Source organism: Perognathus longimembris, chromosome 13 (assembly GCF_023159225.1).
Source record: "Perognathus longimembris pacificus isolate PPM17 chromosome 13, ASM2315922v1, whole genome shotgun sequence".
NCBI classification, from domain to species: Eukaryota; Metazoa; Chordata; class Mammalia; order Rodentia; family Heteromyidae; genus Perognathus; species Perognathus longimembris.
In genome coordinates, this window is record NC_063173.1 from 23,672,334 (window position 1) to 23,692,496 (window position 20,163).

General features: G+C 44.9%; 1 protein-coding gene across 1 annotated transcript in view; it reads right to left on the reverse strand.

Moving 5' to 3' along the window:
- Positions 1–20,163, reverse strand: part of Abcc8 (ATP binding cassette subfamily C member 8) — a 73,715-nt gene that overhangs the window by 32,344 nt on the left and 21,208 nt on the right. Inside the window, exons 7-12 of the mRNA XM_048360211.1 lie at positions 18,615–18,779; positions 14,809–14,964; positions 11,773–11,907; positions 11,333–11,495; positions 3,677–3,717; positions 1,705–1,850 (exon numbers count right to left, since the gene is read on the reverse strand). Of these exons, the coding sequence (XP_048216168.1) occupies positions 1,705–1,850; positions 3,677–3,717; positions 11,333–11,495; positions 11,773–11,907; positions 14,809–14,964; positions 18,615–18,779 (806 nt within the window). The remainder of the gene's footprint in view (positions 1–1,704; positions 1,851–3,676; positions 3,718–11,332; positions 11,496–11,772; positions 11,908–14,808; positions 14,965–18,614; positions 18,780–20,163) is intronic.

Genomic DNA, 20,163 nt, shown 5'->3' on the forward strand with positions numbered 1-20,163 from the left:
ATTATTTCTATCCCTTCTTCCCTTCTGCTAAATGTCCAAAAGGCCTGGAGCCAGACATACATCCTAAATGAATAGTCTGAAAAGGAGCTATGACCCAGGACTCGTCTGCGATGAGCACTTGTCCTCTGAGGGGCAGAACCCAGGCCCTGCCTCCTTGCCTCACTATCCTGTATTCTAAGAGCAAACAACAGAGAAAGGTGGACCTAGCCTTCATCTTAGAGGGTGTCTTCTTTCTCATCTTTAGACAAAAGCTTGAGCTCCCTCAGGCCTCAGCTACCCAGATGTTCTGTTTCTAGAAAGAGTAGATTTTGGAGCATTTGAGAATATGCTACTTCCAGATCAGTGGCATGGATTTCTAACAGGTGAAGCATCATTGCATCTGGGGTATGAACAAAGAATGATAGGGCTGGAATGGGGGCGACGAGGTAAGGATGCACATCAGAAATCTCAATGTCTGGGCTGGGGATATAGCCTAGTGGCAAGAGTGCCTGCCTCGGATACACGAGGCCCTAGGTTCGATTCCCCAGCACCACATATACAGAAAACGGCCAGAAGCGGCGCTGTGGCTCAAGTGGCGGAGTGCTAGCCTTGAGCGGGAAGAAGCCAGGGACAGTGCTCAGGCCCTGAGTCCAAGGCCCAGGACTGGCCAAAAAAAAAAAAAAAAAAAAGAAATCTCAATGTCCTGGCCGATAAACTGAAGCAGCACAGAGAAACTCACTGTCTGGCCAAATACTCCTTTGATATAATTTCATTATGTTATGCCTGTTGTGTCTTTTTTTTTTCATGATGCTGGTTCTGGGGTTTTAACTCAGGCCTTCCTGCTTGCTAGGCAGACACTCCACCACTCAAACCATGCTTCTAACTCTACTTTTGTCTTTGAATCCTAGAATCCTGTCTTTGAAAGCTAGAGCAGGGGACAAGTTGCTCTCCCCTCTACTCCTATCCACCACTTCATTCCAATAATTATTCCTTCCTGTCAGCTGTCCAGGACCTGCCAGGATCCCCTAAGACAATGGGATGTTTACTGAAGACTCAGGACATTTGCTATGTCTGGGTAAGGACATGGCCAGCTCTCCTCCAAGGTAGCACAAGTTCCAAAGTCCTTGGAGAGCTTCCTTCTCCAGGTAAAGGTGACCCAGAAGAGTCTGCCTGTGCACTCAGGTTTCCATTCTCAAGAAGGTGACACCTCTGGGTGAGACTGTGAGCATTATCTCTAGGTTCTAGAACCCAGAACTATGGACGCACAGAGAATAGCTCGGGGGCTGGAGAGAAGCAGCTGCACTAGCAGGGCTGGGAAGGCTCTGGGATCATGGAAAGAACAGCAGTTGCTTAGCCAGGGGAGAATAGAAACTCAGTAGGCACCTAGGGGATGCTTATTCCGGGTGGCTTTGTAAAGCAGAACTAAGATCACTGGGTGGAATTTATGAGGATATTAATTTCAGCTCATAATTGTATTTTTATTTATTTATTTTTTGCCAGAACTGTCTTGGAGGTGATAGTGAGTCCCCCCCCCCTCCTTGGAGGCATGCAGATATGTTCTGGAAATCTTAAATGGTCTGTGTCCCTTGGACCAGCCACGATCAGTTTCAGAGGGCCTCAGATCAATGGGGAAGTGTGTACTGGGACAAACATCTGTAGTCCCAGCGATTGCTAGAGAAAGACCCATAAGCCTATCCAGTGCCCTTGTTCAGACCCTCCTCTCACCTCACTAGAGCTTTGACTGTGGACCGGACCACACTGGACAGCAGGAAGAGCGGTGTGACCAGGATATGAAAGAGGGAGAGGGAAGCAAAGGCCACGGAGGGTGAGAAGTCAGACTCTTTGAAGAAGCTGACATGGCCCACGAAGGTCTGTGGATAGAGGCACAGGATAGAGGCACAAGTGAGATTAAGGTGTCTCAGGGGCTACTTCCCTTCCCACACTGGAAACAGCCTTGAGAATAGAACCCGGGTGGTGCTGGTAGGGAAGGTCACTTAGGGGACCTTTGGATTAGAGATATCTATTCTCCATCTTCTCCCTGAAATGCCTCTTGGAAGCTCAGGACTTCTGCTGGAGGCAGGGCTGCTCCCTCCAGGTTCGGCCCCTACTGGCCAGCAATGAGCAGGGAGGGGACATGGGGTTAGGTACCCTCCTCAGATGGCATTCTTTTTTTGTTTTTTCTTTTTTGCCAGTCCTGGGGCTTGGACTCAGGGCCTGCTCACTGTCCCTGGCTTCTTTTTGCTCAAGGCTATCACTCTACCACTTGAGCCTCAGCACCACTTCCAGATTTTTCTGTTTATGTGGTGCTGAGGAACCGAACCCAGGGCTTCATGTATTCAAGGCAAGCACTCTACCACTAAGCCATATTCGCAGCCCCTAGATGGCATTCTTGTTTGTTTTGTTTTTTGCCAGTCCTGGGGCTTGGACTCAGGGCCTGAGCACTGTTCCTGGCTTCTTTTTGCTCAAGGCTAGCTAGCACTCTACCACTTAAGCCACAGTGCCACTTCTGGCTTTTTCTATATATGTGGTGCTGAGGAATTGAACCCAGGGCTTCATGCATACAAGGTGAGCACTTCATATTCCCAGCCTAGATGGCATTATTATTTTTTTTTCCAGTCCTGGGCCTTGGATTCAGGGCCTGAGCACTGTCCCTGACTTCTTTTTTTGCTCAAGGCTAGTACTCTGCCACTTGACCCACAGCGCCACTTCTGGCCATTTTCTAAATACGTGGTGCTGGGGAATCGAACCCAGGGTTTCATGTATATGAGGCAAGCACTCTTGCCACTATCCCATATTCCTAGCCCTAGATGGCATTCTTGAGTGCTCATTTTCCCAGTCCTCAGTTGGGAAAAATGCCACAAACAGTCATTCCAAAGGCACTTCCTCACTGGGCCTGTCTAGGTTACCTGGCTGCTGTCTGTTAACCACAGTTCCCAAAATGGTAGGCCAGGAATCAGCTTCATAAATCACACTGAAAGTGAATTCCCAAGCATGCTTGACAGGCTGTGAACACCACACAGCTCAGAGCCCCGGGCCCCGGGGGAAATAAATATATCTTTTTAAAGAACTGTATCCCTCAGAGCAGGCAGTGACAGGAGCCTGGGTCTGGGTCTTCTTATAGGGCACAAAACCGTCCCCCATGGCTGAGCTCACCACCCAGCTTTGGTCAAAATCACTTTGAAAAAAAAAAAAAAGAAAAACAACCACCAAAAATGCATCATGATATTTTATGACATGGGGAGCTATGTGTGGCATATTCTTAAATTTAAAAAAGCAGGTTACACAACTGCATGTGCAACAAAATCCTATTTTTGTAGAAATGACATATCCTAGGCCTTAAAAATAAAGATAGGAAAGAAACACCCTGAAGATGTTACGAGGGGGATTATGGGAGATTTATATTCTCTTGCAGTGCCTTCTTTTTCTGAATTTCCCATTTGTTTTATAATCATCACATTTCATTGTTATCACGAAAACAAATCAGTATCAAGTTTCAAAAGACAATTTTGATTTTCTAGATACTAAACCTGAGGTCACCCGGGCCCTGGCAGAGGCTGAAGATGGATAAGGAGAGATGAACCCCCTAGTTTATCTCTCACCACCTCTTCTGAGGTTCCTGTACAGAAGAGCCAAACCTAAATAGTTCTCCTATATATGTCTCCCTTCCCGCACAGGAAATAGGGAAAGGTTCACTTACAATGAGGACGGCGGCAATGGGGATGGCCGTGTTCATGAAAACTGTAGAGGAAGCACAAGGAAGAGCACTAGGGTTAGTGTGGGGAGGAATGAATGTAGAACAGGAAGATGCCTAAAATGCCTCCCCGCCGCCCCCCACCATGTGCATGAGGAAATCCTTTTCCTAGATTATGCACTGCAGCTCCTCTAGCTCCTTATCTCATTTCCCTCGGGGCTTCCGTCCCACCCACAGAGTTGACCTGTCTCAGAGACTAAGGCCTTTAAATAAAGGCATAACTGCTCTAATTCTGCTCCCCGAGGATGAGGTAAAGGAAGCCTTGTGGGAAAGTGGTTAGAAAAGGACTGACTGGTTGCCAGGGCCAACTGTGAGGTCAGCAGCATGTGTTTCTGGAGCACCGAGCTGCTGCTCCTTCCTCTGCCTTTGCCCCTGTGTATATCCAAGTATGTTCTCTATGAGCTTCTTAGCCTCCTGTTTCTTGAAAATAGTTTCAAACTTATTCACACTTAAATAGGAGAGACTCAGGGTACCATAAAGTGGGGTCTGCTTTAGAGCTCCTAGAGTCTGTTTAGATGGTATAGCTGGTTTGCTGCAACAGAGGCCCCTCCTTATTCTGTTAGCAGAAGTGCCTCACATCTTTTACAGGTACTTTCGTAGGGACATAGAGAGCAGATAGAGCTGGACTTAAAGTCACAGAAGGCTAGAGTCCCTGTTATAAGTTCTATGTCCTCAGACACATCATTTGCCTTCCCTGTTCCTCAGTTTCTTCACCTGGGTTTTGTAAACTTATACTTACTTGTTAGACCCAGGCTCTTTCTCAAGCTCATAGGAGATAATATAGGTGACAGGCTCTCTGACCCCTGAATTCTGCCTGAATTTTATACCTCATAAATTACTAGTGTGTCCGGCCTATCCCACCCCCAATCACCTGTCCCTGCTTGGCCCAGGGTGTGATGTCCACAAGTGCCCTATGCTTTCAGAGAGCAGCCTGGAGTGAGAGGTGACTGTCCCTGGCTGCCACCTTCCCATTTGCCTTGCTTTCTTCCATCCTCTGTTTCCATCCAGCCTGTTTCTGCAATTAGCTGTATTATAGCAGAAAAACCAGGAGCCAAGAGCCAGATGCCAAGGACTCAGCCTGTGTACTTGACTCTATGGTCAACTCTATTCCAAGAAGCTGATTGGCTGTTGCCTTGTTACAAGAACCCTGTACCAGCTAGAACATACAAACTATACTTGGAGATGTGGCCCCAGCTTGAGGGAAACCCAATTGAGAGGAAGGTCAGGCTCGCCCTTAGAGGCCTCTAAGTCAGAGGGAGATAGGAACAATGTGGTCAGCAAGTTCCCTATATGTACGAGAGATAGAGGATATGCCCTTGGAATTTCCAAGCAAATAGGAAATCTCCTGAATTTGGAGAATTCCTTATCTGATGGGAAGACAAGGCCTTTGTTCTTGGGGGATTCCCAATCTTAGGGACCACTGCTAATCTCTATGATCATAGTCTTATGGTCATAGTCTTTTTTTAAATACCAATTTTGTATATGATTCTACAAGTTTACTTTAATTGCCTTTCTTGAAGAAGGATGGATGGTCTCCAGGTACCCACCACAATACCAAGATTTCACTTACAGTTACTTGCAAAGGACAGTATGATTGTCATTGATTAATTCTACAGTATAAGGGACCCAGATCTGAGACACAGAATACAGCACATTCATCACTGATTTGGGAGAAGTAGAGGGAATAGAAAGATACCATCAGGCTTTTGCCCTTGACTATCACCAGCCACTTAGCTCTCAACACAAGGTAGTCTTTCCTCTCTAGAGTTTTTCCAAGCTACTTGCTCAGGGCAGGGAGTGGGCTTTCTAAAATTACTACCAACGAAGAGGGGCTGAAGCCACAGAAGGTAGTATACCACCCTCTGCCCTCTACCCCAACCAAGAGCCCTCCACATTCTAAGGCTATACTCCTAACTAAAAAATAAACTGGGAGTAGAGTGTGAATTGGTACAACTTACTGAGAAAGCAATTTGTTGATGTGTAGCTAGAGCTACAACATAAGTCCAGACCTTCTAATCCTCTAATCTATCTCCTGGGAATCTATCCTGAATAATGAGTCAAGAAGAACAAAGCCATCAGCAAGATGGTACTAGCTGCAAAACTGTCACAGCCAAACTGAACCACAAACATACCAACAAACCACCCAAAGCGAAATAAGCCAGCAACTTCCAACAGAAGAGACTGTTTCGGCAAACGTTCATCGCAACGCCTCTTGGGAAGATTTGGCAGTCAGAAAGCATGAATAATTGACGTTTTATTCTACTGCACATTTTCCCTGGTTCTGATTTTTAATTTATATTTTTTCCTGTTCTGTTGTTTTTCTGCTTATAGCACTCTGCACTCCTTTGAGGAATAAGATGTGCTATAAATAAAATTAAAAATGGCCATTTCAAAGCTGGCATAGTGGCAACATATGTAATGCTTATGGTATAATTAATTTCTGTGCAGTTCTGGCTGTGGTGGGGAGATGTTGAAGGATGAAATAGGATTTTTCACTCCCTTCATTCCTCTCTTGGAAGAATGGCCTCTGTACAGAAACCCAGACTCCCTTCAGGGTAGGGAATAGGCAATTAGTATTAATGGCTGCTTGTGTTTCAAAGGTCTCTCTGAAGATCATCCCATCTCCCTGGGGTGAATGGTCACTATGAAGATGCTCAAGGCTGTGGTGGGCTCTGGCATTTCTCCCAACATAGCAGACAGCTGGAGTGCAGGGAGCAGAGCACTGGATAGTCAGCTGTCAGGGTCTGAAGACCTGAGGCTTTGCCCCATTTTCTTGGACCACATACAGCTCTATGACATTGTAAGGTGGTAGGAGGGGCGCGAATACAACCGAGAATAGATTTCTCTCCAATTTTGGCACAGAGTAGGCGATTCACCTGGAGTTGATTTAGAAAAAAACAAAACAAAACAAAACAAAACACACAAAAAATGAACAAAGTGACAGTGTTGAACTCTTGAGTGTTAGGAAAGCAAGAAATACTGGTTAAATAATGCCAAGTGAATTACACGATTACAGAGTGAGCTGTAAGTGTGATGACGCTATGGACGGTTTAATTGCACATGGGCAGGCCTGAAAGCCGCCATCAAAAGTGAAAGCCCTTCTATAATGGTGTAGAAATAAGGAGATTAAAAAAAAAATCCTTGGAGCCAGTTGCTGGTGGCTCATATCTGTAATCCTAGCTACTCAGGATGAGATTTGAAGATCACAGTTTGAAGCCAGTGTGTTTAGGATAGTCCAGGAGACTCTTAGCTGCAATTAATTACCAAAAAGCCAGAAGGGGAGTGAACTATCACACAAGTGATAGAGGTGCCATCCTTGAGCAAAAAAGCTAAGGGGCAGTGCCTAGTCCCTGAATTTAAGGTACAGTACTGGAAGACACACACACACACACACACACACACACACACACACACACACACAATTAATAATGACCATTAACAGTTAACTCACTCAAAAGTTATTTTTGAAGATTCCTCCAGTTTGGGCATTTCTACTGTGTTTGGGGGTTACAGAAGTGCTAGTTGTGCCAGTTTTTCCCAATCATTTCCTACTTCAAACACATCCAGTCATATTGACTACAGCCAATCACACTGACCGTGACACAGGACACTGAAAGATACAGATGCAACAGACACGTCTTCCTTTCATTTCAACTCCTTCCATGGCTCCATCAACCTGAGCAGAAACCCCAGGGGTCTGGCACAGTGCATATCATCCCATCTGAACTAGTCTTGGTATCCTCTCCTTACAAAGTATATTTGAAATAACCCAACATTGACTTTCTCACCCTGAGAGGCCTTTGTACTTATAACCACAATGGCTAAATGACTAGTCCTTAAGACTAGGTGGGGTGTATAACTTGTACAGCATCCAAAACACCCTTCTAGAAGTTCCTGTCACTCATGGTACTGTTGTGTGTCTGACCTCCCCCTAGTAGATTGTAAATAACAAGTAGCTGTAACCAGTGTGTCTTCCCCCCCAATGCCATCATGGGGCCTGGCACACAGGAAAAGTTCCAAAAATACTGTTGAATAAGTAAATAAAAGAAATGAAAGATCCAGGACCAAGCAAGTAGCACAAAAGGCAGAGGAACATTGGGAATTGACTCCATACGCAGCCACTGTTTATGGGCCTGGCCAGTCTCCCCTAGGACTCTAGGGCCAGGCCCAGGCCCATCTCCAAATGTCCAGTGCCCCAGCAAAGCCTGGCATAGAGACAGGGATGGCATCTGTGGAAAGGGCAAAGGAACTGGTGGAAATTGGCCGATTGGCAAAAACTGGCTCTTTTATTACTTCTGCAAAGCTTGTCCCAAAATAAAGAAGCACCAGGAGAAAAGCTGCTTCTGCAAGGAAATAGATTGAGCTGACTTTGAAAGAGCATGATGACTCGTGCCTCCAACTTTCTCCCACTCTTCCTTCTACCCATAGCATAAGGTACAGCTTAAGTCTCTTCCACGTGAATTTCTGTGAATGTTAGAGCCACTTGGGCTTCTTTCTCTGAGCTCTACCATTTACTGACTAAGATCCTCAGAGTAATTTCACTTGCTGAGCCTCAGTCCTCTCTGCTGGGACAGTAGAGCAGCAGACAGTAGAGCAACACACCTCACCGAGTTGTAATGAGGGTGATGCGTCCTCAGTCTTGCTAGGCAGCCAGTACAAAGTGGGCCACAGTTCTGAACTTGCTGCCAGAGTGTTCCATGTAAGCCACTCTTGACTTCTGAGCAGAGCATAAGTTGCTTTATAATGGGGACCATATCTACTGTTACCTACATCACTCAGGTGCTGGGCCCAGGAAGAGCTTGCAGATAGGATCACTCAGCACCCACCAGTAACTTACATCATTGCTTTCTTGTAGGAGTGAATATGGATTCTAGACTTTGATGCCATTCCCTTTCAGCTTCCTGTGCTTCTAGGGTGCTCTGAAGCTCTTGCTGACACTGCTGGTGAGACCATCAGACAGTGTGAGAGATGGTCTAGTCTGTCCCACAGTCTGACTGTATGGCACATGGGCAACCAGACTGAATGAACGTCCAGATGGGCCCCATTAGATAATGTGACTTCAGGGCAATTCTGTATCTCCAGGACCTTATGACTGGCACTAGAGTGAGAATCTCCCTGGTAACGGAAGGCAGGAAGTTGAGGAAGAAGGAGAGGAAAACACACGCAATGCATGTGCCTGCAGCCAGGAGCAGCCCCAGCCCCCAAACCTCTCACGAGAAGAGACATCTCAGGAATGGCCAATAGCATTCAGCTATCAGCACTCTCCCTGATGGACTGGGAAACTTCTAAAATTTCCTCCTTCTAGCTAACTGTTTTGATATCCGTCATCCACCACTCCATCTCCCTCCATCCCTCCATCTCAACCTCTAGTAATCACCATTCTATATTCAGATTGGTCCTTCCTCCGTTCTTTCTTTCCTCCCTTCCTTCCTATTTTTTGAGAGAGAACATATGGTATTTTTCTTTCTATATCTGACTTATTTCACTTAAGCTCAAGAATTGTGCTGCCCAGTGGACAGAGGACATTAGTCCACAAAACCCTATTATATATTTTTCTGAATAACCAGGGAGGGCTGGAATGTTCCAAGCACAAAGTAATGACAAGGAGATAAATACATTAATCCCTCTCATTTGATTAGCATGCATTCTACACAGGCACTGAAATATCACACCGTACCTCAGACATATGTACAATTATTTAATGTCAATCAAACATTTAAATGCTTATAGAGATGGAAATGTGAGTTACTCTGCTTTGATCATTACACACTGTATACACGTATTGAAATAATCATAATAATACCACCTCCGTAAGGGTTCTTTCTTTTCCCCTCCTAGCACCAGACTGGGCTGCTGCTTATCCCTCTTAGTCACTGGACACGTATGGGGCCCTGGGAAGGCTCCTGCTTTACTCCAAAGTCTCTTGCTCTTTCCAGGGTCATCTTGACTCTTGACAGCATGAAGTCAGTCACTTTTCCTTAGATCCTTCTAGCCCCATGGACAAAGAACACTTACTAGACAGGTATTCATGGAATAGCCTGGGAACTTAGGCATCTTATTGTATTTTTTCATAGGAAAACATATCCAAGGTTGCAACTTGGAATCCAAGAAATGAATTCTCCAGGAGTCTGGAAAACAGTCCCAGAACTTCCTCCATTACTGCTTCCTGCTCCTCCTTCCATTAGCTCACCAAAAAGAAACCATTTCACCTGGGGGAAGTGGTATCAACTATTTCTCTCAATTTCCTCCCATTCCCTATTCATGTCAAGGCCATTCATTAGCTGTTCCTCATCTCCTAAAAGAAACTAGACTCACAACAATGTCCATCATTTGACCTAAATACTTGCCCCTTATGGGTTCCCAGTGCTTTAGAAAATAGCACAGAGACTTTGCAGAATGTGGTCTGAGGCATCCTGCTAATAACCTCAGGGCCTCCGTTTCCCATCTGTAGCACTGTTGCCCACTTGCAGAAAACATTTCCCGTAAACCCTTCTTGCTAGGTTCTATATAATTCCCACAGATCTATCTTCTAATTCACAAATTCTTTCTTCAGTTATGTTAATTTAATTAACCTGCACATTGAGTTGGTTGTTTTTTTTCTTTCTGGCAATTACCACTTGGCCCTTCTTACCATAATGCTCTTAAACTACTTAAGTCAGGGAACTAATGTGAGGTCTGTGGGTTACTAAATGTCCACATTCCAGTTAGGCACTAGGAGAGTAGTCACTAAGGGGTAGGCCTATGGAGCTGTGTTTCAAAGTGTCAGACAAACTTGGGCTAGGGCCCATCACCTGCCCTCTAAATGCCCTCTTCGTTTCCAGGGGACTATTGTCAGTGAATTAATTTCAATAACTAATATGCTAACTTCTAGAATTTGTTTTCATTCTTTTCCTCTGATGATCTCCTATAGTGAATGCCTTGTTGGTTTTATACTTTCTTGTAGTGCTTTATGTTAAACACATTTGTTTTGGACCAGTCTATCCTCCCCAGGTCTTAAAAGACTAATGCTAATTTTTTGAGTTTACTGATTCTTACTCTGGTGGCACATTTTTTTTCTCTTTTATTTATTTATTACTAGATCATTGTTCCACAGGAGCAGTTGCTAGAAAGTCATCTAGTCTCTGTGAAGTGGATTCTATTTGTTTATCTGCAAGGGCTGTAGGGGATTGATTTTACTTTCCTCTTGGATTGGGGTTTCTAAATCCCTTGGTTACTATAAATACAGTCTCTATACCTTTGGCTTGGGTTCATGATCTTTAAGATAACTAGCTCTTTCCTTTTGCAGAACTTCAACAAAGGCTGCAGCTCTGGCTGACTTACTGACAGTCCTCCTACTTAGAAGAATTAGAAACCATTGTTGTTCATTTGCTTACTGTTGCCTGTACCAGCTCCATGAGGAGCAATACTTCACCTGTTCTTCTCCCCAGTCTACATTGAAGGCCTGTAATTTCTGGAGGCTCACTTACCAGAACCAGTTTGAGGGCCCTCTGGGTTGGATGACCAATCCCAAAGCCTCTCCAATTTACTACCCTCACCCATGCCTAAAACTCTAGCCCTGCATGCATGCAGCAGCATCTGGGCTGGCCAGTTCCACGGACTTACTGGAGATGGAGGTGTAGACCGCAAAGGCCCGGAGACTGGTCATCTCCTTCTTGCGAGTTGTTTCCACCCGAGTACAGAAGATATTTTCCCAGGCATACAGCTTGAGCAACTTGATGCCGCGAAGCATTTCGTTGGTCTGTTTTAACCTCTCGTTGGAATATTCCTGTGAGGTCACCAAACCAGAGGGGAGATGGTTTTACCCATCCCTCAGCCAAGGGGACAACAGCCACTCAATGTCCTCACTCACAGCTCTTGCCCCCCAGAGCCATGATCCCTGGCTTCTCTGTTAATCCCACTTCACAGATAAAGAAGCAGAGGCCTGCACAGTATCCTACTCCAGGTCAGTGACAGTCCACTACGGGAGGAGACCACTGGTGGAAGGACAGTGATCCAGGCAGACACAAGGGTAAGGGGGCATGCAGATACCTTGGGACACTTACCAGTGTGCTTCTCTGGGCCTGGGAAAGCTTGGTGGCCACAAAGTACTGGACTGGAGCCAGCAGAATGATGACAGCTGCTCCAATTAAGGCACTGACCCCGAGGATGTAGTAGAGAAGAATGACGCCCACGATGATCTGGGGAAGGTCATGGGATGAGACAGTTCACCAGGAGACTGCTCTACCAAGAGCAGTGGCAACCCTTTAAGCCTTTAGAATAGAACATGCCAACGTTTCCAAAGCATTTTGAGGACAGGTGAGGTGGTACGGCAAAGCAATTTCCAAAGGACATGCTGGGCTCATACGCCAGCAGAGGGTCTGGGCTGGTGACTACCTGCATTTATGTGCAAGGCTGGCTGACGTGTTACTATTTACTTGCTCTCCAAGGCTACTTCCCCAATGGAAGACTCAAGGCTGAGACTGCACAAAGAATGTGACAGCACTTTGGTTTGCTGGATACTAAGGCTGGAACCTTACTTTTACTAGAAAACAGTAATCCACAAACAAAGGGGCAAAATTATGTCATCTTTGCCAGAAAGAGCCAGTTCTGAATCCATGAATTTGAATTTGCTTCTTACTCTTACAGCCCATGGTGCCTTTTTTTTTCCTTAGTGAAGCTAGCACGTATTCTCTGAGAAGAGAATTCATTTTGTTTCTATTAGAACTTTAGGTAAATTACTGCCTGCTTATGAATATTTATGTGAAGTGTAAAATCAGTTTTGCTAGTCCCCAAAGCACTCAGATGGACAGTTTCTCAGGTCACCGTCAAAGGCAAGCACCTTTAAATACAAAGCTTACTCTTTAAACAAACAGAAACAAATGCATTGCTTTCCTTAGTTGAAAATAGAGAAAATAAAATAAAACCACTTGAGGGGGCCCTGTAGTACCTGAGCTCAGCAACAGCCTGGCATGAAACTCCCTGCACCATCTCAGGGATGAGGTAGGCGTTAATCACAGGGGCCTCCTGCTTTAGCAGGTATCTGAGAGGCCGAGAAATGATCCTGTCACCATCTGTCTCCCCATGTTTAACTCACATTAAAGCTGGCACACATAGGCAGAGGACCACATCAGGAGATGAGCCTCCTACCCCTGCAGCCCTGCCCCACTACTCTCCAAGAAGTCCTCTTTGGCATCCAGTCCTTCATTCCTAATTCCTGCACAAGCTATGCTCATATGAAAGCAACTGGGAACTGCGTCAGCAACTGGCATTGTACGCCACATGGAGAGACTGCCTAGGCCACTCACAGTCCCTGCCTTAGGCAGCTTTCAAGGTCAGCCTCTGTACTCGTACTATCTCCTAGGGACTGGCAGAGACTGGTAGGACTTGGAGATGCAGCTGCGGCTGCTCCCAGGATCCTCCTGGTACTTCTCTGGCCCCTCTTCCCCACCCCCTGGAAACTTTGGTCCATTCCTCTCATCTATAGGGGTTGGAACAGTCTGCTTCAGAGGGAATCCTCAGTGATTCTGGGTGTGCAAAGCAAGGCTGGGGAATGGAAGTATTATTTGGTTTTCTATTCAGGGGTTAGGAAAGCAGTTCAATGAGGTAAGGAGATCAAAATCACTGGGATCTTTGGCCCTGTAGCATTTATCAGCTGTGCAATCTTGGGCAAGTAACCTAACCTTGCTGAATCTCTGCTGCTTCATCTTTAAAATGCCCTGGGGATCACACAGGAGTGGGGCTCCTGAGTTAATTTTGGTCATCTACCAGTCCCGGTGGATCCTGCAAGTCTTCTGCAAAGTGGCCTGGGATTTCACTTCTGGTCTGAGCACCAGAGTGAAGTTTCATTCCCAAGTCAGAGACTAGACTTCATGGGGGAGAAGCTCCAGAGACACAGGCCAAAGCCAGCATTTAGATACCTTTCCTGCTATCATCCAGGGACAATGTGCCTCTTCTTGAGCCAAACCCAAAGGTTATTCAGCTTTGAAAGTATCACATTTTCAATTTCCAAACCAATACATACTATTACAGGATTTAGAAACACGCAAAAACAGAGAAATCACTTGTAATCCCATCCTAAGGCCTTCCCAATTCTCTTTCCTGTGAGAACCTGTGCAAATTGTACATATACATATTTCAACTTAGTAAGAAGTACAGGGCATATATTACTATGCAGCTTACTTTCTTTTTGTTTAAAAGTAGATTATTAACACCATTTGAGCTGGGTGTGGTGGCTCATGCCTATAATCCTAGCTATTTGGGAGGCTGAGATTGGAAGGATTGTGGCTTTAGGCCAGTATGGGCAAAAAATTGAAGAATTTCCATCTTAATAGGAAAAGGTAAGAATGGTGGTTTGTGCTTGTCATCTCAGCTCTGCTGGGAAATAGAAAGGAAGATCATGGTCTGGGTTGGCCTGCTTGATCCTACCTCAAAAAATAACCAAACTAAACGGGCTACAAGTGTGGCTTGAAGAGTAGAGCACTTGCCTAGGAGCATGAGGTTCTGAGTTCAAACACCAGTGTTCTGAAAGAACCCATTATGAATAGTTCTCAATGTAGTAAGTACATTGCTACAATGTAACTTTTAGTGTCTGTAAGACTGCTCTACATGTAAATATTCTACAGTTTATTGAAGGTTAGTTCCATTTTCTTTCTTTCTTTCATTTTTTTTTTTTTTTGCCAGTCCTGGGGCTTGGACTCAGGACCTGAGCACTGTCCCTGGCTTCTTTTTGCTCAAGGCTAGCACTCTACCACTTGAGCCACAGCGCCACTTCTGGCCTTTTCTATATATGTGGTGCTGAGGAATCAAACCCAGGGCTTCATGTATACGAAGCGAGCACTTTACTACTAAGCCATATTCCCAGCCCAGGTTAGCTCCATTTTCAAAGTCATAATGACATAGCTTTCTTGGGTGGTTGAGAGAGATAGTAAGACTGCTTTCAGTATATGGCACACTCCATGGAGACCCAAGGGAGTAAAAAACCCAGACAAACACAGAATGGAAGACAGTGAGCTCGTCACTAGACATGAACTAGCAGATTCTCAGGTTTTGTTTTGCTGTGCCCTTCCCTGCACCCAGTGTCCTAAACACACATCCAATACCTGAACTGGCATAGCCCAGAGGTTTGGGCACAAGAAGAAAAACCACATGAGTTGGTTGGTGTCAATGGCCACTAGGTTGCAGATCTGCCCCGCAGTCATTTCTCCCATAGACAGGTTAGAGGTGGACAGGTGCATGATTTTGTTGTAAATCTTGGTCTAGAAATGAGAGCAGAGTGTTTCACATTCATCATCATTATGCCAATCACCACCTCAGATGCTACAGGGATGGACTATTCCAGACATCCCACAGAGTCCAAGAGCAGATTTGTGTCATTGCTCCTATTTTATAATTTGAGACAAATAAAGACCAGGCAGAAATAAGGGACTTTGTTACGGATCAAGTAAGTCATGGAGGCAGCAGTCAAATGAAGGCACAGCAAGTTACTTCCTCCCCAGCTGGTGAAGCCTCTCCCTAGAGGGACAGGACTTAATTAGCTCTTCAATCTTAAAAGCAGATCTTCATGTCCAGTTGTATACTTGATTTACAGGGGCCAATGAAGAACACATTTCAGAGCCATAAAAATGATGAAGTGGGAGGCTGCCTGTGTTAGAGTGGTCAATTCCACCCCGGGCAGGTTCTGTCATCACAGGGCCTTGAAACAAAACAAGGGCTGGGCTTCAGCAGGTCTGATGTGAGACACGACCCCGAGTCTCAGTCAGCCCCAGCACAGCACTTGGAGTCACCTGAGGGCTCCCACAGGGCCGCCAGGCAGCAGCCAGAGTAATGGTTCCTGTGGGGTCTGAACCTAATGGCTTTGTGTATAGAGCAATGTGTCTCCCAGGAAGGTTGATTTTTTCAGGCTCTGTGCTCCAGAACAAGGAAAAAGTCTTTCCTGTCTTAAATGTCCTGGGGATGCTGCTTCTGAGTGCAATTCTATTGTGCCTTGTGCTGAAGTAGATTCTGAACCCCTAAATCATTTGTGTAAACTCAGGTGGTTTTTTGTTTCCCCCTTCAGTGGGTCAGGTTTTCTTAAAGCATGAATATCTTCTTTGTCTTTTGGGGAGATATGTCTATATGTCTCTTTCTAGGTCTCTCTCTCTCTATGTGTTTGTATATCTCAAAGGTCAGACTTAAAAGAATGGAAGCACTTCTGGATAACTCTATGTATTTCCCAGGTTAAATGAGATCAAGATAAGGTCTTTTTTTAAAAAAAACAAAAAACTTTTTGTCTGTCCTGGGCTTGAATTTGGGCCTGGGGATCGCCCCTGAGCTCTTCAGCTCAAGGCTAGCACTCTACCACTTGAGCCATAGCGCCACTTCTGGTTGTCTGGTAGTTAATTGGAGATAGGAATCTCATGGACTTTTGGACTTTCCTGCCCAGGCTGGCTTTGAACGGGATCCTCAGATCACAGCCTCTGTAGTATCTAGGATTATAAGCATGAGCCATCCATGGCTAAAATCAGATTTTAAAAGATAACTACCAGCCAGGTGCTGGTGGCTCACACCTGTAATCCTAGCTTACTCTCAAGGCTGAGATCTGAGGATTGCAGTTCAAAGCCAGTCAGGGAAGGAAAGTCTATGAGACTCTCATCTCCAATTAACCACCAGAAAACCAGAAGTGGTGCTGTGGTTCAGAGTGGTACAGTGCTAGCCTTGAGCAAAAGAGCTCAAGGACAGTGCCCAGGCCCTGAGTTCAAGCCCACAACTGCCAAAAAAAAAAAAAAAAAAAAAAAAAACCACCTAGTTTTCGTGAGGTAGGGATATAGAGGAATCTGTCAACTAAAAATCTATTAAGTAAAAAGCAAGATGCATGGATTACACTACCAAATGACAACTAGTAAATATGTATGTGTGCTTGTATGCACATATATATGGAATTTTTCTTAACTTTTCATGGAAAGCAAGGCAGTCTCTAACTCACAAAGACACATACTCATCAATGAGAGTAAATTTTGTGTAAGTAACTTTCTGTAAATCTCTGCAAGGAAGAATGTTCACTTTATAATTTGTTTCTGTAATTAATGCCAGCATCTCTTTTTTGGGAGGTGCATGTATTCATCTCTCTTATTAATGTAAAAGAGCCAAAGATCTGCTTTTTGAAAACCCTATCACATGCTAATACATTAAAAAAACAATTTTTGGCTCTTTTATTGTAATTGGAAAATTCTAGGCTGGCATGTGATTTATGACACATGAATACAAAATCGGTTAAGTTACAAAACTATTCAGCCACAAAATTGGCCATGGTGCTGTAAGTCTGCCTGTCACTTACAGGGTCTGGGTAGAAGCTGGGACTCTCATGGAGGTTTTCTGAATAAGGAGTAGATTTGTTCTTTCCAAGCCTGAGCTCCTGAGAATCTTTGAAGGTCTTTTTTTCTACCATTCTACCAGGTGCTTTCTACCATTCTCACGTGATGACATCTTTGAGCAAATCCTCTGATTTCTCCCTGAAAACCTACTTAGAGCAGGCAGTTTGTTTGCATAACCACACAGGGTGGACACCATACAACATGAGTGGCAACATTCACATAGACTCACAAACAGAATATACAGACTTTGGTTCCTAATACTGCCTCCAACCCAGGCTATACCTTTTTCTTCTCATTCCCTTTTTTAGAAAAGCCTCAATTCTGGATCCTAGGGGACCAGTCAAAGTTACTTATTCTAAAAAAAAATTGAAGAATAAAGTAGATTTAAGATATTGCCACAATGTATGGAAGTCACTGGGAATGGCAGCATTAGAGAGCTAGTCCTTATTCTCCCCTTGAGAATTTCTAGCACCGGATCTATGATCTCAGATGATTGTGTAACAGCTGTACAAGTTCTGAATCTATGTGAACCTTCTATCCTATGTAAGCTACTCTCATGGAGGACTTGCTATTCCAACCGTGAGCTGAAATTCTCAATGGAAACCTTGGGGCTTGGATAACTCATATCACTAGCATCTTCAAAGGAGTCTTGAATCCTCCCTGACTGACAATCCTTTCAATGAACTCTAAAAGACAGGACCTAGATTCTAGACCTATCCAGGTGGGGTAGCTCAAGATGGCAATCCTACCTACTTGGGATGCAGGGCTTGGGGGACTGTGGTTTAAAGCCAGCCTACTAAGCATGAGAGTTAGTAAGACTCTATTTCTAATGACTGGGTGCAAGGGCGCATGCTTGTTAGCCTACTTATGGGAGAAATACAAGGGCTTGGCACAGTGACATGCACCTGTTAACCCCCAGTGACAGGGAGAGGAAGCACAGTAGGGGGATCACAGCCCATTGGCCAGGGCATAAATAAAAATTCTTGAAAATAACCAAAGGATTAAGGGGTTGGAAAAATCTAACAAGTGCAAGGTCCCGAGTTCAATCACCAGTACTGCCAAGAAAACAAGCAAACAAACGTCATAAATCAGACCAGACTAGTGACTCTTAGACTTGATCCCAGACTCAAGAGGTCAAATAGTTCTTAGACACTATGCTGAGTTAGTACATTCATGAATTTATATTTTTGTGCCCAAAAGAAGACTAGCTGGTAGTAGACTCTGGAGGAATAGTGGAGAAGGACTCTGAGGTTGCATTTGTACTCAGCAGGAAGGAATGCTATGAGTGATTAGTGATGTCTGCCACTTTCAAAGGTCAGGAGGCCCAAGGGATAATAAGCAGCCAACATTTCATCTTTGCATAGTCCAAGAAAGGGCCAGAGCTGGAATTACTACATGTCCCAAATCCAGCCCCAAACACTTTTCACTATCCCATAATACCTTGGCCATGGTTATTTCCAAACACAGATGAAGCACAACAAAAATAAATCCACATTAGAGCTATTCACGTGTATGAGAAGGAATAGTATACTTCTTACTGTGAACCACACAAATACCTGTATTGCTCCTCTCAAGTTAATTCCAGTTTCAATGGCGACATAGTAGGAAGCTTGCAGAAATGTTCTTTGCAGTAAGAGGGCAAGGAACAGAAGCACAGCTAAGACGTAGGCGTTACCAAGGAACTCTTGGGATGAGACAAAGTATACCCCGAGAAATTGTGTCTGTTGGAAAAAGGTCAGAAACAGAGGTAATTGTCATTGTCAGCAAAATGACATCATCAGTATATACCACTGAGCCATCATAGCCCTGATTATCAAAGGACCACCCCCATGCTGGCAATTGTTTATGAGTGAAAAGCCAGACAGATAAATCCAACTAAGCCTTCTGCTAAGTATGAGGAGGGTTGCCTGTACCTTCTTCATCTTACATTTGAAACAGAATGCAACTCATTTCTAACCTCAGGCCCAGAGGCTGTCAGCATTGTGGCACAAGGCCCAAGGGAGCTCCCTGTGTAGGGAACAAGAATAAATAGAGCAAAGCCAGACCTGCTAGAGAAAATCTTGTCATGTGTTCTCAGTGACAGGAATGGAATCAGCCACGGCCTCATCCCTACGTACCAACAGTTTGCCAACAGTGCAGTGACTTTGGGACAGAAAAGACCAGTGGGAAACCTGGCACGGTGATGCTCCCCCAGGGACAGATGGGAACTCAGCAGTGACAACAGACTGAAAGGATCAAAGACCTGAGTGCCCAGCTCTGTGAGCTCCCAGGACCTCTTTTTTTTTTTTTTTTTAAGGCCTCTTCTCTCTGCACTTCTAGCAAGATCCCAGATGCTAATCAGTACAGCGAAACATTTTGCCTTTGTTGCTAAAGATACCAGGGAATAACAGTGTGTCTGTTTCCAAATTCAGCATCACTAGCTTCCAGGGAAACTTTGATCTTCATAGGTCCATCTCTTTCCAGCAAAGCCCCCACCATTGTTTCCATGAGTACACAACTCTCCTTTTAGAGAGACTGCCCTGAACTCTGCATGTTTTTTGGATGGGTGTGGGACCTGCTGTAGGGTAAACAGCAAAGAGAACAAAGTAAGAAAGAACTCAAGGTCAAGGCCTGGTCTGGTGGCTCAGCTACTGTAACTCTAGCTTCTTAGAAGGCAGAGATTGGGTGGATCCAAGTTCAAGGCCAACCCAAGGCTGTTAGCAAGATCCCATCTCACCCTACAAACTTTGTGAGGTTTCCCATGCTTAAGATCAGGGTCTGAGGCTAGCCCTAAGAAAAAATAAGACCCTACCTGGAAAGTAACTAAAGCACAAATAGGGTTCAGGATGTGAATTAAGGGTAAGCACTTGGCTTTCATGTGTGAGGCCCTGAGTTCAAACCCCAATATCACACAAAAGCCTGAAGGTATATCCTGCCAGGACCAGGAGGACATGAACAGGGCAGCTCTGAGTCGAGTTCTTCCTAAACGAAGAAATTCCTGGCAGGGGTGCCCATGGCTCACGCCTGTAATTCTAGCTACTCAGCAGGCTGAGATCTGAGGATCACAAGAAAGTCTGTGAAACTTCCTCCTCCTCCTCCTCCTCCTCCTCCTCCTCCTCCTCCTCC